The following is a 25982-nucleotide window of genomic DNA, read 5'->3' on the forward strand; positions in this document are numbered from 1 at the left end:
CTTAAAGACCGGGCTAATGATCCATACCTGTCCGTCGGTACCTCCGGCAGGGACTCGTACTGGGATGGAGGTACCGAACGTAACAGGATGGCTTGGTTTTATGGCGTGGTTAAACTGGCCCAGCTGTACAGGATAAGCGCGGAACGCCGTTTAAACTTCCGGCGCACAACCCGTGGCGTATTGCGGAACTTCAATAGGACTACAAAAAAAGTCACGAAAACTGGTATTTGTAGTTTTTACAATAGCTGTATTCAAAAAATGTCATGGAAAAACTTTATTGTGGTGAACGCCTTGACACACAACTTTATTATACAAAAATTGTGAATATCGCTTATTTCTTCACATCAAAAAAATCCCTACTGGGAAGGCGATTAATTTTACAAAAATTATTATTATCGCTTATTTCTTCACATCAAAAAATCCCTATTGGGAAGGCGATTATTTTTGTTTGATCACAATTTGGATTTGTAATTATGATAGTACAACACCTCCTATGAACCGGCACATGTCTTACATGAAATTGTATGGGCCACGAAAAAGGTATGTGTGTAGAATGGAAAGACATCTTATATCGATATATAATTATATCGAGAGAAAGGAAAACCCAGGTGTTAGTGAATCCCCAATAGGGATTTTTTGATGTGAAGAAATAAGCGATAATAATAATTTTTGTAAAATTAATCGCCTTCCCAGTAGGGATTTTTTTGATGTGAAGAAATAAGCGATATTCACAATTTTTGTATAATAAAGTTGTGTGTCAAGGCGTTCACCACAATAAAGTTTTTCCATGACATTTTTTGAATACAGCTATTGTAAAAACTACAAATACCAGTTTTCGTGACGTTTTTTTGTAGTCCTATTGAAGTTCCGCAATACGCCACGGGTTGTGCGCCGGAAGTTTAAACGGCGTTCCGCGCTTATCCTGTACAGCTGGGCCAGTTTAACCACGCCATAAAACCAAGCCATCCTGTTACGTTCGGTACCTCCATCCCAGTACGAGTCCCTGCCGGAGGTACCGACGGACAGGTATGGATCATTAGCCCGGTCTTTAAGTATCTTTTGTAAACTTGGGGTTTTTTTCACCATCTCGCGATTTGGATCGCGTAGTAGAAACTGCAGACACTCGCCAAATCGGTCTCCAGAATTATGTCTACACTTATTCTTCTTCTTTTTTGAAGTTATCAAAACATCCCGATATAAATAGATTTTGCCACGCTGCATTTTGAATATCCTTTTCAAATAGGATTGATGTTGTCACGTTGGGTGTTTTTCCACATTTGGAGACTCGCTGTGTTATCTATGTGCCAAACCTAGTTAAATTGTTTTTAATAGATGCCAATGGTTAACCTGCAGACACGTTCCGGTCCCTATCACTAAATGAGTGTGGGACGTGGTCAAGCATTTATTGTCTCCTTTGAGAGACTCACCATTCCTTAGCTTTTGAGAGCGGTTTATTGATTTGGCTTACGTTTATTTTCAGAGCGGGGCCTCTTCCTTGACTTAAGCTGGTGCCGAGTGAGGTGGGGCTTATTCCTCAAATGATGTTTGGTAAGCATGATTGTATGAAAAATTGTTTCTATGCAGATACTCAGAAAAGTGGGGGAACAGACGTATGAAGCAATACATCTCATGTGATTATCTGTATGAATTCACTTCCCTATGTAATTAATTTCTTTGTTGTTTTTAGATGTCAGTTAACATCAGTAATCACATTGAGGATTTGGACAACAACTACGAGGGTATAGTATTAACCCATTTCTTCTTTTTCCAAAGTCTACGACTAGTAGCTTTGAGCATGAGGTCCTGAAGAAAGCCAGGGAGAGTCTTCCCGAAGGCTGAAACATGTCGACCGAATAGTGAGCAGTAAACGCTGTATAACTGCTTTTCCTTTCTTCTTTTTGTTATCACACTGGTTTTAGATAGAAATACGATTGATGGGGCACAAGTTAGAAATATACACTTAGTGCTAGTCAATTGTGTATTCTGTTTTATGACACTGAAAAATACAAAAAAAACTCCTTTTTTTGTTTCATTGCACTCCAATTATATTCTACTTTTTCCTCTTCTCCCGGATAAATTCTTGATAAGAGGATACAACTCATTCGTATGACCTCGATGTTATATGAGGTTTCTGAGAAGAGTTGTTTGGTACCCCAGATGATGACACTGGGCACTTTCAGAGTGTAATGATGGGATGCTGATTATCCTTAGATCAAGCTCTTTTTCTTACCTCTTGTTTGTCTTCTTTTTTATGTATCTGTTCCTCACATGCTTACCAATACTTATTCACCCTTGGCGTCAATTTGCTAGGAGTCAACTGTCTTGAATTAATATCAAGGGTTGCACAAAAGACCTCGGATCCCTTTTTTGTATTGAATATTTAGGAAGGGGGATTAGGAATCCTCGAAGGTCTCTAAAGATTTTCCCTCAGACCCTATTTGTTTTGTTTGTGTAAAGAGTTTACCACATTTTTCTAAGTTTTACATGATTATACATTTGAAGGTGCGTGTAGTGGTGTTGTAGATGTGTGGAAAATGTATAGAATTAACAGAGAGCCCCTATACTTTGATGAAGAGGGAGGATGGTATCTTAATGGATCGGAATGCCACGTTGCTCAGTATAGGAAATGGGAAAAGTATGAGTTTGAGATCGTTCAAATCTTTGTGAAGACCTACATGGTGTAAGTTCGAGACTGATACTTTCATCACATTGGGACATCTGATATGTGTTTATTTATTTATTATGTATTATTTATTTATTTAAAGGTTTTATATAGCGCTTGCTAGATCCAAGGGAATCAGAGCGCTTTACAGGAGTTTGAAGAGGAACAGCAATAAGATATTTGATCAATGATATAGCATTCTGAACAATTAGGAAAAAAAAGACGAGCTAATTATTACAAAAAGGGCTATTTAAATAAAGATTACATAAAGCTATAGAGAGTACAGAGTAAGTTAGTCTTGGGAAGGAGAGTGAAGAGTAAGTAGGGAAGAGGAAGTAGTATAGAAGATGGAGGGAAACTGAGGAAGGGGAGGGTACGAGTAGACCTGGAACAGATAGGCGGGGGAGGGGAGCAGGGGGTGAAGGGAAAGAGTAAGATAAGGCATAGGCAGAGACAGGGCGGGTGGTTTATGGGCGAAGGGAGGGGGTAGAAAACTGGAGAAAAGTAACGAGGGGGAGTGGAGGTGTGCGAAACCGGAGGGCAATGGGGGAGAACCATAAAAGGGGAAGGCAGAGAGGACGTCAGCGACTGAGGTAGTGAAATTATGGACCCCCGTATTTGATGAGAAGGTGCAATTAGAGGTTTTTTTTTAAGCTGGAGTAGGAGGGATTACACCAGAGGTCTTTAGGGAGGGTATTCTAGATGGCTGGGGCGTTTCCGGAGACGGAGCGGGATTGCGTGGATTTCTTATTTAACAGAGGGGGGACAAGAACGAGAGCGTTGGTGCTCCTCAACTGCCAGGAGCAGCCCGCTTTGTGGAGTTTATCTGAGAGGTACAGCGGGGTATTTTTTGAAGGGCTTTGTGTGTAATGAATGCAATCTTGAAGGAGGATCTGCCTTCGATGGGCAGCCATTTGAGGGCTTTAAGGGCTGGGGAGATAAGGTCATAACGTTTGAAGTCAGTGATGAGCCAAGTGGCTAAGTTGAGCACTGTTTTGAGTGGAGTTATGTGGATTTTGGGAGTTCCAGAGAGTAAAGCGTTACCATAGTCGATTCTCCAGAGGACCAGTGATTCGACCACTGATTTGAAGTTATCAGCAGGAATAAAGGGTTTAATTTTCTTGAGGTGACGGAGAGTGAAGAGAACTCCTTTAGCTGACTTTTTTAAATGGGGGATAAGAGTTAGTTTATTGTCAATGGAGAGGCCGAGAGATTTTACTGAGTTGGATAAGGTGAGCGAGCAGTTGAGGGCATTAAGGTCAGCGATCCAGGTTTGGATGGGGAGCAGGCTGTTTTTAGGAGAGAAGAGAACGATTTCGGTTTTTTTCTGATGTGCGAGGAAGTTTCTTCTAATCATTCTGCTGTTATCTACCTTTATTGCTCTTTTCCCATCTTTTGGGTGTTCCTTCTTACACAATTTTTATTTTTATTTTTTATGTGTATTACGTGTACTGGTTTGATTTTCTCCATTATGAGAGAAGAATGAGTTTTAATGAGAATTCAGTGTGGTTATCTTCTACTTTGAGTAGAACCTTGAGGCTATCAGGTTCTTATCTCCTTTTAGGTCCTGTGGGAGAATTTTGGTCCCTGAGTTCACCCCAGAAGCTAGATGAGAAGATAGTGTTTCTATTCATCTGAAATAAACCTTTCCTGCCTCAGCTTTTCATGTAGAGTAATCATTTGAAGCCAGGTCACAACACAAACCATATTTATAGTTCCTGATTCTCACCTGGATTTCATCATAGCAAAGTCACTCATATTTGTTCCTAATTAGTTGTGCAGCCCATTCTTTGGCCAACAGGAACATAAGTGCCAAACATTGTGAGAATTCAGTTTCTTCCTTGACATCACTCTCAACCAACTTATCCAGCCCCATCCTAAATGGTTCCCTCATCATATGCAGCACAGACCTAGCCTTGTGTAGAACAGGGGGTAGTACTAATTGGTAGAATTGGCATTACCCCCTGCTTAAGGAAAATGCAAGATTGAAAACCCTATGCAACACCCACACCATTCATAGATGGAGAAACCAGCATAATCTGTTCTCGTGAATGAGGGTCCATGATGATCTACAAATAATGCAGATGCCTCCAACGCAGCACCTTCCCAGCAGAGTTTCTATCCTTAAAACATATCTGCATGTGCAGCATCTCTATATTGTGAATTCCCTTCTTCCCCTGCCATCCCAGATAAAGTACTTCTAAATACTCTTCCCTATGACGAATTTGCCTGTGAAAAAGTATCCTCTCCTAACAAGGTATATGCTGACTAAGTGTTCGCTAATACTGTTATCTTTTCTCTGTCCAAACGTAGCATTACTAGCATTATCAAGTTGTCTTCCAACTAACTCATCAACCTTCCCTAGTTACAACACTAATTTGCCAGTGTCTAGAGTCTTCTCTTGTCTCTCTTCTACCATGTGCGCCTTCCCCTCCATGCACACCTAAGCATAATGCCCACACTTACCTTACTTGCAGCATTCCTCGCAAAACATTGTTGACTTGATTAGAGCTCCCACAGTTAAAACATTTCAATTTAGTTCTGCACACTCTTATCTTCAATACTCATTTTCGGATCCTTTTAAGTTTTCAAGTCCTAAACCACTTAAACCTCTTGCGTATGTTTACTCTTTCCATCCCCCATGACCTTTTTTACACACAAGACAGTGTGTTGAATGCCCTCACAGAGTGTCACAGCTACTGCTTTCTGAGAGAATAGAGTAGTATTATATAACTCACCTCCTCAATTTAAAGAAAAAGATATGGTCAGTACTATAAGCAGTCTTCAAAATAACATACAAGAATAAAAAAGCACAATGGCAATTTTGTTTGAGCTATTCTCTACTGTGGAGAATATATCATTATAAAAAAGGTTGTACAGAATTGAGGCTAAATTAATTCTTGCATTGATATGCAGAACCATGCAAGTTCTAAACAGGTATATTAGACTGATTATTTTATTGAATACCTTCCAAAGCACAAACATATGTGCTACATTGCTTGCTTTTCATGTATAAGAATGAATGGGTCAAATGAACTGTGCCTCAATATATCAAAATCTGAATCCAGCTAAAAGGCCTTAGAGATCCTGAATGCTTGACTTTGAATATCCCTCAACTAATGACACTTTCCATAGACCTTCGGTCCTGGTTCTAAGAGAGGGGTCCAACTGCAACTCTGCACTCTTGTTCATTTCACAGATCAACAATAGGACCGACAATGTGCTCTACCATTTATGTCTCTTTGTGGGGTTCTCATGCTCACTGTGTGCCCCATCGAATTGCTCCTCACCTTGATGTGGCATCATGACACATTAGTTACTACAGAAGATTTTCCCAGTCAAGTTGAACATTAAGCTCCAAAGGAAGCAAAACTATTATAAAATGCTTATTCTTGGCCTAAAAATAGGTTGAACTTGAAGTCCTTTGCAATGATATACACCTACAGCACCCGATTCACAAAGGTAAACTTATCCTTTCATGCAAGTTTAAGATTGTTTGTTATTCACAAAGGGATTTACGAATAGTGTCTTTATGAGTGTCTTTATGAGTGCATAAAAAGATAGGTCTCATAACGATATTACTTGTAAATCCCTTTGGGAATAGCAAACAATCCTAAACTTACACAAGAGTGTATGTTTACGTTTGTGAATCAGACCCACTGATTGGTGGTTGAGCACTGGTCGCATTTAAAGTCCTTTGCTTTGTGCATAAAGCTTTGTACAACAGCTCTCTAAACTTCCTATCAAAACCAGTGCTTCCACATCACTTGGCCTGCAGAACCGTCTTCATCTGCTCTCAGCAATGTACAGACAGTTTAAAAGGTACTCTGTATTTACAAAGCTCATCCCCTTTGAACGTTTTCACCCACTCTGCTGCACTGCAAAGGAGGATTTCAAAAGATTCTATAAACATCTGGAGACACACCTCTTCCATCAAGCTTTTGAACTTGTTCAGGTTGGAATCTTCTGCATTCCTTCATTCCTCCCTTATTCCCTTTGAGTGGCTGAAAGCATCCATTTCGCTGTGTTAATATGATACAAAAGTAACATAGCAAAATGCTATCATAAATTAAGTTTATATTCATGTGATACATTTGATCATAAAGATATACATTGAGACATGAGACGGACTGTATCAATTTACTAATTATTCATTACTGTGTGGTCTTAAAGGCATAGAGGGAACAGCTCCAGCAGTGTACTGAGATCGTCGTCTTTCTCAAATTCTTGGTGGTGACTCCTGTTTCTAGTGTTTCACTGTGGCACTGGATTTACAAGAGGGGCTGGCCACTGGAGGCCCCGGGTGTCAGTACTATTGGGGGTGGGTGACACACCCAGGGATCACCCCCTAACAAGGGGGGAGTGGACTGGACCTCCTAATCATAATTGTTACTTCCCACCTGGAGCCCACACCAGGCAATGAGAAAACCCTCAGTCAGTAGAGGAGTTTATGTACTCTCTTGCGTACAGGCACCATGAGAATTATGTTGACGTCTTGCAGGGCATGGCAGTAGAGAGACTTTAGGTGGCATCCACTGAGGGAACGGAGTAGCAGCACCGTACTGTTAAGGTTGACTGTTTGCCATTTGAAGCCAATAAAAAAATGTAAATCAGTGGCAGTGAATTGGGTGGTAAGTATTCCATTTATTGGGCACCTACTGACAGCTTTAAATAGTGATACATTTTAACATATATCACTCTGTCCCCCAAAAAACTCGGAGAGGAATTAAGTAGAACTATAGTGTTTTTACATCTAAGGCAGCAGCTTCCAGGGAAACAAGTTGTAGCGTGATAGGATGATGAACTTGACAAAATTGTACTGCTGGAGAGGAAAGCTATAATGAAGGCAGTACTGAGGGATCATGACCAGGGAATGAGAAGTAGTCAGGGAAGGCTGCTCACCTTCTTAATATCAAGGAGAGAAACCAACAAGAGAGACCCCTTTATATTTCTTCCCTGCCTCTTTTTGTACACTCTACAAAACCGCGCTAGGCATTTTTAGGACTCTTACCACGAGGGTTACTAGTGGCCTACTTCTTCATAAAGTCCTTGTCCAGATACCTATAGTATATGGATGGGCTCAACCTTGAGAATCAAGGGAGCTCTTTGATATTTTGAGGTACCCTAAAGTTAAAATTGTCTAAGGTGTCCAGATATTTATTTTATTCAAAAGACACCTTGGCAGTAGTAAAAAAAAAAACAGATGATGACACTTCACAAGAGTGCTTGCATCTTTAGTGTCCCTGGGTCGACATCTTTCAGCCAACACACCATAACCAGCTGGTTATTTGACTTTTATCTGGACCTATAAGTGATTCCGTTTGAATTACTTTAGTCTTTTTTCCACTCTTTGTGGATATACCAATTGTGAATTGCTCATAAAATCAATTAAGCATGCCATACATCCTGACCTACGTTGTTTCTATTTTGTGAAGTTCATTTAGGATTGTGTATTTCACAGCTCCATGAGGATAAGGAGAAGGGTGGACCTTGCTGTCATACTTTCATCAAAGGTCTTAGTTCGGCCTGATACCTATCTGGGGGCATATCTATAAGGTGGCGATAGAAAATTATCGCCGCTTTTGCGGCTGTTTTCGGCCGAAAAGCGGCGATAATTTTATCGCCTAATTAGCAAGGTCACGCTAATGCGTGAAACCTTGCATTAGTGCACAAATTCCTAACGCCCAGCTTTGCATCTCTAATGAGATGCAAAGTGGGCGTTCCTGACCTGACATGACAGGAGAAATGTCACTAAGCGACATTTCTCCTATCATCAAGCTCCACGCTATGAAGCATAGCGGCAAGAAAAGTAGTGATAACCCCTGTTATCGCTACTTTCCTTATGCCTGCTTCAGGACTGACTTAGCCATGATATCCTATGGAAGGTGGATATCATGGCTAAGTTTGTGAGGCCCTATCAACAAGCTAACGCCACATTTCGTGAGATTATCGCTGGGTTTCCAGCGATAATCTCACGTTAGGCAGTTAGCGCTAGGATTTTTATCGCTTTTGAGATAAGCGTTGCTAATAGCACGCTATCTCAGCGATAAAAATCCACGTTAGCCGGCGATAATTATCCTAGAGCTAAGTGCGCTTAGCGATAATTATCGCCGGATGTTGCTGATATGCCTCCTGGTTCCTCCTGTCGACATATCTAAGCGGGAAGTGTAGTAAGTCAGTAGCTATTCAATTCCCCTGGCTGAAGACTGGATTGTTTACCAGGGGAGTGGCAATGCCTTTTTGGCATATGTTAGGTACAGTATCCTGATAGTGAGGCATTTATACATCTAGGGACAGAGGGATAGCAACATGGCAGGGAGCATTTGGGGAAACAGACTTCAACTTTGCCTAGGCAGCTCTCTGATAATTACAGGTCCTTAAGGGATTTGAAGAATACCTAAACAGAATCTGCACATTTAGCATGGAGGACAAAGGAGCCCTGGGGCCAGTATTTGAACTGTTCATGTGCTCATAGATAGAGGAGACACAGAGCCCTTTTGATGGTATGATGTTTTGTGCATAAGCAGTGGGTAAAAAAGAGTGAACTGCTGAAAAGGTATCCCAAGAATGATTTTTAGATGTTGGAAGTTAGGTGACTAGGTAATAGTTTTTGGCAGTGTAGAGGTGAGATTTGTAGATTGTCAGTTGGCATCGAACAAAGTATGAACTTCCTCTAAGTAACCTCTCCCCCGTTTCCTGCCGACTTGCCTACTACATAGATGCCTCTTCTTCAGTAAAGGGGTAAACTAAAAGGAGAGGTGCTTGCCATGAAGAGACAAGATTAGGCCAACCTGGGATAGGAACTCATTGATTGACCAAGTCAAGCTTTTCAGTCAATCATAGGTGTCAATTCCTGCTGCTGTGGAAGAGCTGCATTAGGGTTAGCATATTGAAAGATACTGACTAGATGGTTAGAATGGCCTGAAGGTCTAGATGGCCACTGGGGGACACAAAGGTCATATCAAGAATGTGGCTAGCAAAGTGAGAGGATGCTTTGACCCATTTGATAAGAATCAAGGATCTCAATTCATGCGGCAACCTAGTGGAGTGCTGATCTGAATGGTTATCTGTGTGCATGTTAAAATTACTTAATACTAACCAATTAGAAGATAGGATTGCTGTCTTCCTATTGAGATCAAGAAAACCCTTGAACCAGTTTGGTCCTGTCAGGTGGTGGCCAGGAGAAAACTATCATTATTAGGGTGTGAGATTCAAAATGGTCAGTTTGAAATTCACAATTTCCAGGGAGTGTGGAAAATTCCATGGGTAAGTAAAAGGGCGATTTCCCCCTGAACAATAATAGCCACCTCTTATCCCCTTTTCTCCCCCCTTATACATCTCAGTCTCTTATAAACTGGGGAAATTGCTATCTTGGGTGGCAGATTAAAGATTTGGTCTAACCATGTTTCAATCACACAACAATATAAATGCCTATTGCAGAGAATAGAATATGTCCCAGCAATTTCTAGGGATAAAACAGTAATTGATAATTCCCACTTTAAGTCTGTAGACAGATGAGATGCATTGGCAACTGGTCTGAATCTGGTATGTTGGTGTCCGCTCCTGCACCAGTACCTAGTGCATTAAAATGATGCCAAACCTCAGGGGTCACCTACCATGTGATGTTTGCAAGAGCAAGAAGACTTTCTAGCGCTTAGGCAACACATGGCTGGCTAGGAGGACAGCCGGCATGATGCTCCAAATCTGAAGACGTGCCAAAGATTGCAGATTGGCGGTGCCAAGCTCTCCTCTGGCTTACCTCATCCTCCCAACTGAGACCAAGCCAGCACCAACAATGCTCATCTCACGATGGCAGACAAAAGGAGTAAAAAAAGGAAAAGGGATCATTCCTTTCCCACAACCCACTACATATTCCAAATAAAAAGTCAGTGGGAGGACCAAAATAAAACACTATATGTTTGATTGTTACCACTTCACCTGGTTAATAGGATTCTACCAATAATAAAGTACATTGATAGAAAATGTGGCCCTTGTCATACTTAAAGTTAATAACAGGAAGGATTGATAAATCTACTTCTGGAATAATTCTCTATGTACACTCGATTGACACACTTGAGTCTGCTATCCTTTTCAATGGTGAAACCTTTTGTGACACCATCTTGATCCAGCCATCTATCTCTGTGTAGATCACTCATACTCCCACCAATCAGGCAAGCATGAGAAAAGAAGATTTTTCTTTCAATCAATCAAATGATTAAATCCACCCATGCACACAGCAGGACATTAATTCAGTTCTTAATTGATCAGGGAAATTACGCCAATACTGCAGCTTTACAAGCTACTATATATCTTGCACTTTACTATATGCTTTTATTTTGAATTGCACAAATTTGTAATAGCTTTAAGTATTCATACAATAAAGTATTAATTAATTCATTCATTCATTCAAACATTTCTTACACATGATCATACAGAACTCTCCCCCTTAAAATATGAAACAACAACCAAGAATGATATCTTAATAATAGCCACTTCCATAACCTGCACTCCCAAACCTAACTGAACCAAAAGATATCAACTGTGCCCTAAAAACCACTTATGGATGGCAATTCCACAGGACCTGACAGGAATAGTTCCAAGCCTGAAACACAATGTTTTATAGTACATAAGCATAATCTTTGAGTTTAGGATGAGAACATTATTCATTGCACAAATTGAGGCAGAAGGTGGCAACAGAAAAATATTTTTTTTTAAATTACTTCTGACCTCTGTTAAGCATTCAGGTCACAGGAAAGGTAAACATGGAGGGAAATGAATGACCATACTATATGACTTGGACACTGAGCGAGGCAAAGTGAGGGTTATTAGTTCTAGTCCACACGCAGCTTCCACAGAAATTTAAACATGATCCCTCATATGGAGGATTTTGTTTAGAAGTACAACTGAAGATTTCCTCTATGTTCGCCCCTCTTTTTGGTGGCCCTGAGGAAGGTGGCTCTCCACTGAAACGCGCGTAGGCCAATTCTACCAGAATACGTTTTTTTTTTTGTCTTAGATGGTCTAATTAATACGTATTTGTATTGTATACAAAGTATTTGATGTATTTGATGTTATCATTGAAGTAGAATTGAAAAATTGAAAAAAGTGAGAAAATAAAATGACTGCTAAATAATACTCTGTATTGGATGTATCTTTAATCATTTAATTATGGTTGGGAGGATAGAACCTGTACCTGTATAGGTCTCTGTTAAAAGCAATATAGGTCCTGAAAGAGGTTTTTGATTGTTCACCCCAGCACTAATGCCTGCCCAGACCTGCAGTGATGGAGACTGATAGATCTCGCTTAAATAGAGGAGTTCAAAAAGAGAAGATGGCCAAATCTAATGATGCCACCGTAAAAAGCTGCAAATCAAGCTGCAGCAAAGGAAGGATGAAAACCCACTAATGTCACACACATGATCCATTGCAAAGGGCAGATTCACCCCTTAAAATGGCAAGGGCATGGCAGTAAACAGGCCAAGCACACACAAGAGGGGAACCCAGCTTTGCCACCTACTCGAACCCCTCTTGCAAGAGACCACAGCAGGGACCATATAAATCCATCAGGAGTCTTTGCAGTGGCCTGCCCAGTGCCCAGCCCCCACATTTCCACATCAAGACCTGTCTCTGAACAGACAAAAATACAGCAAATGCCCTTTCTCAGCCAATGAAGTGGGATCCAAATGGAGCGAACCCCAAGCCATGTGGTAGGCCAGGGGAGTGAGACGGATAATAAAAAGAGACTGTGTAAAACGCCAGGCATTTCAATAGGTCAATAAAGAAAGCAACATACCTCACTTTGCAATGACCCCGTAGGTGTAGCTATCAGGGGTAGAGCCAGTGCAGTGGCACCAGTGCCTATGGGTTTGAAGGGCCCCAGTGTCCATTGCAGCATCTGCCGTTTAGTTAAGAGGCCTGCTGTATTCCATTTTTTATGAGTTCCTGCTTGGGGCCCAGATCTTTTTTCTCAGGAGAATAGAGGGATTAGGAGAAGGTCTATTGGGTGGAAGAGGGAAAATGAAAGAAGAAAGCAGAAAGAAAGGAATGAGAATGGATGGGAGAAGAAACTAGAAGAGATGGGAAAAACAAAAAATAGAAAGTGAGAAGAGGGGACAAAGTAAGCAGATATGGAGAACAGAGAGAAAGTGAAAGGGGAGTTTCGGAGTAGAGGACAGAAAGACATAGAAATAGAAGACAAGCTACAAAAGTTAGATATTGATGGAAAAAAGGGAGGGAAGGCTAAGGGGGGAAAAGGAGAATGAAAAGTGTGGAAAAATAGTATAAAAGGCTTGAATGATAGTAAGGCTTTGAGAGAAAGGGGAAAGAGTTATGGTCAAAGCGATAGAAGGTAGATAGAAACAAGCAAAACGGCATAGGAAGGAGAAATAAAGGGAATACAAACAAGGCTGGCAAAGAGAAAGTGAAGAAGAAGATGAGTGAGAGCATGAAGGCAAGTTATGAATGTGAAAGAGACAGGGAGCTATCTTAGGAGATTAAATAGAGGTGCAGGAGAGGGAAGGGTATGATGTATATAGTAGAGAGAGAGGAGAGGATTATGGGAGGAAATGGGATGAAAGGAAAAATGGAAAATGAGGGGCATATTCTCAAGGATCTATCGCCGAGTTATCGGCACTTTATCTCAGCCAAAGTCGCGATAAATTCATCACCCCATTCTCAAGCTGGTGCTAACAGCCGATACCACCAGTTTACCTGCGATACCAGCCGCAAAAAACATCGCCACGGATGACCACGGCAACTATCGCTAATGAGATACAGAGTAGGCGTTCCCAAGCAAAAATCCGCTACAACACCACTCCGCAATATTCTCAACGGCCAGCCACATCTGCGATAAGATCCCAAAACAGGCGATAAGGCACGTTAGCAGCAGGAAATTAACACCTGCTCTGACCTGGTGCAAAGCCGGGTGACAACCTGCAGCATAAAGGGAGCCCAGCCCAGAGCCACACCTGAAGAACAACAGATGCCATGGAGCTACTCATCATGCAGCTTGGAACCCCAACAGGGCCACAACACCCACCGCCACCACCCCCAGGAGCACCACCCACCCTGGACCCCACTGCCTCCCCCCCCCCGGGAACCCCACCGTGGCAGCACAGACAAAGACAGCGGACCTTCAGATGCACACCCGCTCAGCTCTGTTGCCTCCACCTCCGTCAACCAGGAATTTTCTCCACATGCCATTTTAATGCCGTGTGTTAGAGATCCAGGAGGAGCTGGCTGCACAGCGGGTGCCCCACACTGACTGCTGCCTCCGGCACACACTGCGGTCGAGTAGGACACACAATTGGAACTGAGTCTTGATTTGTTCATTGCAGAGTCTTTATCACTGTACAGGTCTCAATGCAGACTGCATCCCCTTCCAGCTCTGGTGCCACTGACTCTGTGCCACGGGAGTCATAGGCACTCCCCAGTTGAACTTTGTTGGTGTCTGAGTCTATGGCCTGGGGGTTGTCTTCATAATGTAGCTGATACTGACATGGTGGGAAAAAGGAGACTGTAGCATTTAACTCCTCCATAATGCCGGTTTCTGCTTGCTTCTGTCCTCTGCATCATGCCCTGAATGGACACCTTCCACTGTCTCCCGTAACACTCCGTAACATTCTCCATGGACATCAACGAGGACCCGCTCAGCTCGCGTGGCCCTATCTCAGTGCACCGCAAGTCACCGTCCCTTGCGGGTGTGCCTGTGCCTGCCGCAGTGTATCCGGGACCACTGACTCTGTGCAGCTGAAGTCATGGACCCTTGCTGTTTGTACTTTGAACTTCTGATTGTCTGATCACTGTTGTGGTCGTTGCCAGCACCAACCAATCCCTGAGGGGTGGCTTACACTACCCAACACCCATCCAGCACAGGCGTCACTGGACGTGTGACCCTGGCAATAAAAGGTGCCGGGAGCACGTGCCCGTAGCCAGTTCCACAAATTATCTCAGTGTGTCTGTGTGGTCATTATGTATGCATGAGGGCACCGGGCCACACCACATTACATTGTGCTGTGTGCAGCGGGCGCTACCTTGTCACATCAGGCAGTGGGGTAGACCTAGGACATGTAGCTGTGTCGGACCCCCCTGTGAGCGTAAGGAAGTGGACCGGCGTACGGCAGTACAGCATAGGGGTGTGGTCATTCAACACGGGATGTATGTCGTTACAACGCACACTTTTACAACGCATGCACTTACAACGCATTTTTTACAACGCAACATCCACTACAACGCATTCCATTACATAGCATGACACTACAACGCATGTTTAAAAACTACCTTTACAACGCATTCCATTACAGTGCATACTACCTTTACAACGCATACCATTACAACGCATAGTATAGGGGTAAAAATTACTATTCTAACTCCAGGGGGTGCAACAGTAGGGTAAGTGTTGGATTGCGTTGTAATGGTATGCGTTGTAAAGGTAGTATGCGATGTAATGGAATGCGTTGTAAAGGTAGTTTTTAAACATGCGTTGTAGTGTCATGCTATGTAATGGAATGCGTTGTAGTGGATGTTACGGTGTAAAAATTTCGTTGTAAGTGTAGTGCGTTGTAACAGTTGCGTTGTAAAGGTTGTTCACCTTCAACACGTGGCCTGGATGTGGATGAGTTTAGGCCTTGCCAAGGAAGTTGCTAATGCGTGTGTCTCTGGTGTAGTGTGGGCGCCACCCGTCACACAATATACAATGTTGCTATGTAGCATGCGCCCGGAGTGTTTGCTCGGCCAAAGGGGTTAGTGAAGGAGCGCAAGCCTGCTCAGGGTCCGAGATCAGACATGCCAACTGTTGTGTGTGTTGCTATTTCCGCAGCATAGGCCAAAGGTCTACCCTCAACCGCATGGCGAGTTCAGCCAGGCATGAACTCTACATCTGTGTCTGCCCTGTCCTTACCATAGGCCTACACACACGTAGCCACTCACCTTCAGCGCACAACCTCACTGTGTCGTTGTCAGGCTTGTGGACATGCGCAGACAGGCATGTCAATGGTGTGCTGTAGGGGTGCAAGTGATGCAACCGTACTGCGCACACTAGTGAATAGGCTCGGGGGGAGGGAGGAGCAACAGTGAGGCTACGCAACATATATTGATGCCGTGCATTTGCAACAAGCAGTACATGTCATACAGGAATCTCAAAGTCACACATATCACACACCACTGAACCAGTGAGCCTGCCAACACAGCATGCAGAACCAACTATTGACTCATGTCTCTCTGCACTGTCACAGGTGACCAAGGATATGTACTCTGCGCTTGGATGATGACATCCCTCCGAGTCCCGAACACACAGGCCCTGAGGCAGTAAAATTTGGCCCACAAATGCACCAGGGGCATCGTGGAACGCACATTTGGCATGTTGAAGTCACGTTTTCAGGTGCCTGGGCGTCACAGGTGGAAGGCTCCAGTACAGCCCAGGCATCGTGTGCAAGATGATCGTTGCATGTTGTGTATTGCACAACATATGTGGACGCAGCAATGCACCATGGATACAAGTGCCAGATGCACCGGACGATGATGATGAAGATGAGACAGGTGGACCACACCCGACTGCAGCTGCAGCAGGAATAGCCCGTAGAAATATCATCATTGACAATTTCTTCACATGAGCATGTCACAATATGACAGTCCTTAGCAATCATGGGACAGTACAGAATGACCACAGGCACAGCATGTGCAAATAAATGCATTTCAAAAGCACATTCCCTGAGTGCATGTCACTCATCTGTACAGGCACATCACTCAGACAGGTGTGTGTGCGACATGTGGGGCTAACATTTTTATGATGTGTTCATGGATGGTGGGTGTGCCACCTCTGTGCAGAGAGGCTGTTTATGGTGTCACATATTCGAAGTGCCAGTTCTGTGTGTCACAGTTAGTAGGGAATCCCACTCTTTGGCATTTCACATGTGTACCAAATCATTCCATTTTGCCTACAGGTGACAACAAGGCTCCTTTTGGGGTCAGATATGTACCTCCATTATACAGGGATGCCCCCTGTGACTCAAGTCCCACAACATGGGCAACATGTCTGTAAGTGGGAGTCAGTACCCCTCCATTCGTCCACGCTTTCATAATTGATTGATCATGGTCATGACACATCTGTGTGCAGGAGGGGTGGCTTGTCCCTCTGCGATGTGAAGGGGAGATGCGGTTTCACAGTGTGTTCCAGGCATGTTTCAGCATTGGCGCAGTTTACATGCAGACTGCATGTCAGTGTACGTTGTGACTGTGAGGAGATGCCTATTTGATGTGGGTCAATGGTCATTTGTTGTACGTCACGGATTTGGGGTTGTGCTCGTACATTGTCATCTCACTGTTTTTTTACTCTGCTTATATGGAGCATTTTACCGCATGACGAGTGGGAATTGCAGGCCTGTCGCTGGTTATCGCTGATTTGTGTATCACGATTGGCCTCATCGCACCTTTTCTGGCATTGGTGTTTCACAGTTTTGCGTTGGCGCGTTGATTTTAACGCGTTCCTTTGATGCGTTATCGAGGGACTATCACATGGTGCCGCTGTGTTGTGAATACCACGTTAACACAGCGTTGTTTTCCCCGTGATAGACTGCGATGTGAAGAGTTGCGTTAAACTAATTTTGCGATGGTTATCACACGTTCTTGAGAATATCCCCCTGAGAGTCTTAGGGGAGACAACAAGAAGACAAAAAAATGTGGTAAAAGAAGGAAGAAGGGAAAGACTGTGCAGACAGAGGCCCAGATTACAAGTAATGCAGATTTATGGGCAGCAAAACTGTGTAGCTAGAAATATTGTGCCCCAATGTTATTCCCACATATAAATCCAACCATTGTCAGTTAATACCGAAGGACTGGTGAATAACAGTACTTACCTGGCTTTCCAGGTCAAATCGTGCGAAATACTGTGCCCATTTACCACCTGCTCTGAGCAGGTGGTACAGCAAATGTGGTAAATGGGAGTGAGAGGAATTCAGGACGGGGCAGGAGGAAGGGGCTGGGGAGGGCTTGAGAGTCCAGGAGAGCCTGTGGCAGAGGGGTCAGTTTGTGCGCCTCTGTGCCGTTGCAGGGTGTTGGACAGAGGCTACGGGCCATGGACGTCATTTAGGGGTCACCTAGTGTCGCAACTGCGACCCCTGGCTTGCCCCTCGTGACACCTGGCACTGTCTTTGAGACCCCTGGCCCCAGAGGTGGCAAACCCTGCGCCAGTAACACAGGGTCAGCTTGTCCTTATGGACGTCAGTTGGGGCTCCACTTTGCTTGTTTTCTGTTAATTTTTTATTACACTAATAGAAAATATTTTATCATTCACTAGCAGTGTAATAAAGAATTGATTACAATTAACAATTAATTAATAAGACCCTCCCTGGCAGCTGAGGTAAAGTAATAAATGCTTTTAAATGTATGTTGTGTGCCTGCTTGCAGCTGAGTGTGTGTATGTGTGAATGTGTGTGTATGTGTAAGCATGCATATGTGAGTGAAAGTAACGGTTAAATGACATGTGATGTACTATGTATATAATTCTGTGTACATATAATAACATGTCTACTGCACTTATTGATTTTTAATCATTAATTATGTGTGTATTGTGCTGGTTTTATCTTGTACTTTTATGGATATTTTTGTATCCGAATAAAGAATTCATTGATTGATTGATTGACATGTGATGTCACTTCTGCTGCCCCAGGCATTTTGATGAATTGACGTTCATGCCAGGGCCTGGGACAGGCTGCGCTTACAGCCTTGCTCTCATTTAATTTATATGGCTCAGATATGGCACTCTTGTTGATGAGCTGCCTAGTAACTTTATTAGAGTTTAGTGTTTTTAGGGCTTAATTTAGCTGTGTAATAACTCACGACTGAGCCTTCCCATGCTGTAGAAGGTTTGAATCGTTTGGAAGATTTAACCGATTAAATTATAGTGCTTATAGAATACACTAGTTTAGAGAGTGTTTGCATGCCATCATCAATAACTCTAAATGTGGCTTGCTTAATTTCCATACCAATTTCTTAAATCCCTTCAGCAACTTCTGTTTCTGAATAGCTTTGAATTTCATTATAGATTAAATAGCCTACTACAAATGTGAAGAGTATATTTTTAGCTGTGTGTGGACCCAGGAGGAAGACATTGAAATCCATTATTTCACCAATTGTGAACAGTTGCTTCTTCACAGCCGCAAGGCTGGAACATGCTAACCACTGTTGGTACAGCTTTGCCACACTGTATCTGATAGCAGTTACAGGTGTGTGTTTAATATATGTGGGGTATGCCTGATTAGCTAAAGGGCCAGGAATTTTGGATATAAATTAGCTAATGCATACATCAATATCAATTGGCCATAGGACTATTCCTTCAGGGTGGAACATGGTAGAATTGTAAGTACCATACTGAATCATTTCTTTGAGTTCAGAATCTGTAATGTTTTCTTTCCTTTGCCACTTTGGAAACTGAGTCGAATCGACTTTTTGAATTGAAGGTTTCTTTAACATTCTATTACACCCAAATCCCAGACATGTGGCATGCTGGATGATTTTGTTAAAAAAAAATGTTTCTTTAGGAACAATGTATTTGCTAAATAAACCTTCTTTGCCCTGAATCTGTCAAAGTGTGGTTCCCCAAATACTTTCCTATTCAATATGTTTTTCCAATCTTCATAGCTTTGCAACGCAACGTTTTCAACAAATCTATGAGATATCAGCTTATTATTATTAATGAGGCTCTTCTGTGGCTTTTCTTCTTTCAGTAAATAATAGATGGCTGTTGAGTCTGATTTGCCAATGCTGTGGAAATAAGGACATTTTGTTGGGAAATTTGGGTAGCTATTTATGGGTGAAACCCCCCCATATTGCTCACACTGTGTATAATTATATATTTCTTGAGGAGTCCTGGTGCTGTGTATCTAGTAATGCCCATAGTTGTAAACACAAAACATTTCTTTGATTGTCAGCATTTAAATAAGAATCCTCATTATCTGAGGTGGTGTATGCCTGCAAGTCTTTTAGCATTCTTTTATCTTTATGTCCCATTGGTCAGAAAAGGAAACAGATATTATAATATCATCAAGAGTAATTTTTTTAACACATGGAATTTCCACATTTTCAGTATCTCTGTGATCTGATAAGGAATCTTTTCCCAAACGACACCATCAGGCACATGATATACAGTGATGTTTACAGCATGATGATCCCAATGTGCGCTGTGAAATAAAGAATGCAGTTGCAGTTCTTGAACTATAGGAAACTATATTTTTATCATTAACATAATGTTCATTTAAGTCAGCAATACTGTGATCAGGATGATGATCCACAATAAGAGGAAAAACACTCCAGTAGAGGTCCAGAAATAGGACCACGATGGTGTAAGGCACCGGTCACAAAACCAGTAGTGAACAAAAAGCAAGTGGTGACGTTGAGTGACTGTGCAGTGTATTGGTACTGCAGTTAATTCAAAATTGGCATCATATTCATGGAGTGTTATTTTTTACTAAAGCATAATTTCCATATATATTGACTCATTTAATAGGTCATAGTAAACTACATCAATAGTAGAAACAAATGGAATTGTTGAAATCACAGCATTAGGCTCTTCTGTGAAAGCTGGCCCTTGGTGTAAAGCTAGAGACATAGCAGGTTCTACAGGCCCTGAATTTGGACTGATATTTCAGCATGATTACTCTCTTATTGGGTAGGTCCTTCGCAGCAGGTACAGGTTGTTTGGCTGTACTTCGAAGGCATTTTTCTGATGTGATCGATGAACATCTTCCTGTTTTGCTTTGAACTAGGTAATGGAGGAAGGATTATAGTTTGTGTGCCTTCTACCTCAAGAACTGGAACAGATGGTCTGTAAGAAAGCTCAGTACTTGTTTATCGGGAATCTTTTCATGAACTAGCTCCCCAAGCCTGGACAGTCACCTCTCAGCAGGTTTAGGAACCTTATCTTCACCAGTAGCAGAGTCAGAATACTTCAAATTAGATAGCTTTTCTCTGCCCTCTTAGATGCTCTGCAAGACATTCAAATGTTGGTCCAGGTCAACTCATTTTTCTTTCGCCACCTTTCCAGAACTATCAAGATTGGGCACATAGATAGATGGTTCAAAAACCATCTCATGTGGAGTACAACCACCTCATACTCCTCTAGGCAAATTATTGAATGCTGTTTGAACATCTTTACAGATACAGAATATATAGCCAACTCAGTCTGGTACTTAATATCCTGGCTGTTAAGGCTTGCTTAAATGTATAATTGGCACGTTCTATTAACCTGAAGCTCTCTGCACGAAACAGGTGTGAATAATGCAGACATACTCCCAGACCTCACAGTGACAAACACAAGACCATTGTCTGAATGAAATGTATGAACTGGGCCCATTGCCACTAGGCACTGAAAGACTTTCATCACTGATCGAGTATCACCTTTTCTCCGCGGCCACACCCACAGGAATCTGGCGCATGAATCAACAGCAAATAATATTTACATATATTGGTATATTGCATCCACTGGCCCAGTAGTGTTCAGGTAAATTACCCCAAATGGGCATTGGATATAGTAAGGGGAGAATATGCGCTGGTCTTGAAATAGTAGAATGTTTTATTTGTCGGTAGAAGTTACATTGCTGTTCATTATTTTTTGTTTATTTGGGTAAATAAGCCCTCACATATCTTTAAGGAGCATGGCTACTGTAAGTAAGTAGTAATTTTCTAGAGCGTGCGAATACCGAAGTGCCTTGTCACTAGCGAACCTCAATCAGCTTGAAGGTGGGAACACTAGGTTTACTTAGAAGCAGAGACTGTGGCACTGATACCAGTATGGGTAGATGCTAACCCCTCATGAGCTGCTTTAATTAAGTCTAATCTGATTTACTCATTGGAAATTGGTGCATCTCCTTCTCCAGGTAATGAAACCATTGTAGTGTTATCTTGATCGAGTTTATAGAAGTATTTGCAGGGAAAGCTGTCTGGAGGCTTTTCACCTTTAGCTGGTTCTTGTATCACTGCCAAAATGTCTGTGCAGATATTGGTTTGAGATCTAGTTACCACTGCTACTTTAAAAGTAGGAACCCCGCTGCGTTTGCGGCTAAGTCGTCTGCACAGTTCATTTTGGAGTGAATTCCCTCATTTTTATGGGCCATGGTATGTAGAACTTGGACCAAAAGAAGTATGTCTTGGAAGACAGCCACCTTTCCGCAGTTGATTTTTAATTGGTTTCTCTTTTGAATGTCTGAATCTGTTACATTGCCAGTGTGCTATCATGCTTTGGCTGGAGAACATATGTCATGTGTAAGCAATAGGAACTATCTGTCCTTCATTATAAATAATATTTGTGTAGCCCGAGCAACTGGGACCAATTCTAAAATATAGGTTTGTTTTGTTATCCCTAGTCGGTAAATACTTAGTCTCAAACATGTTTCGGTGGAGTCCATGAAAGAAACTGTCTTTTTCTGTATAATTTTATGATTGTTCGCCTGATGGTTGCCTTGTGGGAAAGCTTACACTAGGTACAGGAGGCCTCAGTTTATTTTCGTCATAAGCCAATTATAACACCTGCAGTCTTGATTGGCTCACTAGGAAAAAGCATTTCTGTTAATAAGTCTGTTCTTTTTATTAAGGAAATGTATAGAAAAAGCATTAATCCTGACATATTGACTTGGAATACCTATGTTAAAATTAGTAGGCATTAATAGATGGAGTGTTCTTTCTCTGTATTAAAGCCTACAGATAGGTATTGTGTTATATGGAATGCCACAGATTACCTATGTAGGGAATGATTTAGGTGTTGGGTCCAGTCTCTGACAAACCCTAGGGGGAGAACATTTACTCCGTGATAATTCTTGCTAGAATCACTTCTTAGACATCTGCCAGGATCTTTTTAAAAAACAATCTTAACTAATACATTGTCTATATCTATAAATATATAAGCATGTAGCTTTATAAAGGAGATTTGGGGCCGCTCTGTTCTGCCCCTGGTAGGTCTGAGTTTGTTACACTCTTCTTCCATCTATTACAGCGTACTGGGATAATGGTTCAGGCCACATCAGTCAGTGCCTCTCTTTCCCTGTGAATGACAGGACTTCTTTCTGATTACACATTTACATCTACCGGTAAATTAGTGTGCTTCAGTGTCAGGGCTGGCTGGACAGTCCTTGAGATTTTGGTCCTTTCGTAGTTCACCTTTCACTTTCATTTCTTTGCGTCTTCTCTTTTTATTTTAATGTTTCTTAAGAGTATACTACAGCTCAGCAGGCAGTGCTAATGGGTCGTTTGCTTGCTGCAGTGCGCCATAGCCAACGTGGCCACTTTCTCTAACCCAGAAGACCATTATAGAAAGATCTTGTTTATAATGTATCATTGTTTTACCAATCCATGATTGGCAAAGTATTCATTCTAAATGTGATGACAATGCTTGATCCTTAAAACAACAAGACTGTTTACAATAACTTTGCAACACAGACACCCACAGCTAGTTTTGTTATTGTAAGCATAGGGCCATAGAGTTCATATTACAGCATCTTTTCTTTTTTCAGCTTATATTCTTTTAATTTACCTTGCATATGTTGTTGAGTTAGTGTGTACTTCCAGTTGTGTTAGAGGGTGAATGCAAGAATGAGTCAGTGAATGGATGCATGAATGCAAAGATGAGTGACATATTGCATGTACGAGGACTTATTGAGTGCCTACACCCATCAGTGAGACATTAGGCACATTCATATGCCAGATCTATTGGCATTGCCAATGCTCGTTAGGCGTGGCTTAACAGTACAGCTGTGTACAACACCCATTGTTACCAATTTCAAAAATACCAAGAGTTGACCTCAGCTCCTCCCAGAGGACAATATCTCCCTCATCTCATGCTGTGTATTGGCTGGCTGGTGTATCAGTATGCATCCTATGGAGTGCTTGCATTATAATATTTTAGGGACTTTTGTACATCTCCAACGAACATTAAATAATTGCACACAAAGGGGCATATTTATAAGCTGGCGCTAAAAAATTATCACCGCTTTTGCGGCCGTTTTCGGCCGAAAAGCGGCGATGATTTTATCGCCTAATTAGCAAGGCCACGCTAACGCGTGAAAACTTGCTTTAGCGTGGGGATTCCTAACACCCAGCTTTGCATCTCTAATGAGATGCAAAGTGGGCGTTCCTGACGTAACATGACAGGAGGAATGTCGCTAAGTAACATTTCTCCTATCATCAAGCCCCACGCTATGAAGCATAGCATCAGGAAAAGTAGCGATAACCCCTGTTATCGCTACTTCCCTTACGCCTGCTTCAGGACTGACTTAGCCATGATATCCTATGGAGGGTGGATATCATGGCTAAGTTTGTGAGTCCCTATCATCAAGCTAACGCCACATTGCGTGAGATTATCGCTGGGTTTCCAGCGATAATCTCACGTTAAGCAGTTAGCGTGAGGATTTTTATCGCTGAGGAGTTAACGTTGCTAATAGCACGCTATCTCAGCGATAAAAATCCACGTTACCCGGCGATAATTATGCTCACGCTAAGAGCGCTGAGCGATAATTATCGCCGGTTGTTGCTGATATGCCCCTAAATTCTTTATCTCCTACATGCATTCTATGTGGAAAGCAATTCTTTGTTTTTTTATTGCAGCAAGAGCTTTCAAAATGTTTCATCCAGACCTCAAAATGCAAGCCACGCTTATGCTTTGCCGATGCTTTTCTTTAAATAGAATGCATTTCCACTAGCCCTACCGGAGGTTAAATTCATGTTTTTCTTTTTACTCCTTCCAAGGTAATGTCTCTAAAGAGAGGAATGGTGTTGCTTTCAATTTGCAAAATGGTGAAATAAGCCTGCAGGCATTGACTGCCCTCCAGGATGCGCACAGCGCGAAGGATGATGCAGGCATCCGAGGGACAAAGGCAACCCACAGAAGGACTTCCAACAGGGCCAGCACAAATGACATTGACCAGTGACATCAACTGCACAGATGACAGCCGCTTTGCAGTGACATACAAAAACATGTTGATCACTTGACATGCGATGTAGGAAGTGCAGAATCTGCCCCAGCTGTTAACAGTCTAGAACATTCTGGTAAATGGGCAGAAATGACGCACATGGGGAAGAAGAACCAAGGGTGCCTAGAAGCCAAATGTAAAGATATCTGAACTGCCCGATGATGCAAACTGGACCATGCAATTGTTCTCGGCGTGGAGTAGATTCCACAACACTTTACTGAGCAGCGCTTTCATCTGCAAAACGGACAACGGAATATTTCAGCAATTATAACAAGTTATGACAAAAGGGCATTGCAGTATACATTGAGTAGCAATGTTGCCCTATAACAATCTAATTAATAATAATGTAAAATAGTAATAACATGTCATACTGCCCATTCGTCTGATTGCATTGTATGTTTCCTTTAATCCTTTTTTTTTATTTATTCCATAGCAATGTAAATGGCCAATTGTTGTTAGTAGGATGTTTTTTTTAATACTTTTGTTGACTTTCTAAAACACAAGACTTACGCATTTTCCAATATTTAATAATGTTATTTCAATAAAGACATATCATGTGACTTCAGTTTCTGAAATAGTGCAGTTTCCCCATTTTAGGTGATTTGCAGACCGATTTTAGGGCGAATGACGCTGAGATTGAGTGCAGTTGACAATATGGGTGCTAGAGAGTTTTGGTCTCCATAGGGCTAACTGCTGGTCCTCGGTGAATGAGAAAGGAAAAGTGCTCCCTCTGCTGCAGGATGTAGGCATGGAAGAACAACGAGGTCAAGTGGCACGTGTGTACTTGGGTACTCTCATTCTGTATCCAACTTCCAAGGATATTCCTGGTCATTATTACATTATTTTGGAGTGCACTCTTACATCCTGAGAAAGAGAATCTCTAGTTGGAAGCTAAGTCCAATATTTATTTGCTAATATTTTCATGATGTATTATAAAAAAATATTGTAAATACATGCTATTTTATTGGAAATGATATATGTCATTTTTAAAGATTTAGAAAACAAGGTTGCTTGCACTTTCGACGTTTTGCTTCCTAGTACACACTGGCTCAATTTACTGTGTCATGTGTACACTTCAAAATAACGCATTTTTATTTACATTTGTTCAGTTTTTCACTCAAAATCTTCAAAATGTCTCTCAGTGATCTCACATCTTGTCCAGTTTGAATGTTGTTTTCATGGTTGCCCTGCATATCCAGATTTGTTACATTGCTAAATTAACTGCACCCTGTGGCACGTCACTGTGAGCCCAATTCACAAAGGTGCTTACATGTAGTAAAGTTATGAGTGCAGATTCTTTGCGTTGGTGGAGGAATCTCCTCACTCCCTAAGGAATGTCCGCACTGCAGATCTCAGTGTAGAGATTC

The 25982-nt window shown here is 42.0% G+C and overlaps 1 protein-coding gene across 3 annotated transcripts in view; it reads left to right on the top strand.

Annotated features, from left to right (window-relative positions):
• ADGRG2 (adhesion G protein-coupled receptor G2) overlaps positions 1-25180 on the top strand; it is a 900557-nt gene extending 875377 nt beyond the window's left edge. For all 3 annotated transcript variants that reach the window (XM_085622206.1, XM_085622207.1, XM_085622208.1), the window contains one exon: positions 24392-25180. In XM_085622206.1, coding sequence (XP_085478332.1) covers positions 24392-24573 — 182 coding nt within the window. In that variant the 3' untranslated portion in view covers positions 24574-25180. The remainder of the gene's footprint in view (positions 1-24391) is intronic.
• Positions 25181-25982: the final 802 nt, after the last annotated feature.

Source organism: Triturus cristatus, chromosome 8, assembly GCF_964204655.1.
Source record: "Triturus cristatus chromosome 8, aTriCri1.1, whole genome shotgun sequence".
Lineage (NCBI taxonomy): Eukaryota > Metazoa > Chordata > Amphibia > Caudata > Salamandridae > Triturus > Triturus cristatus.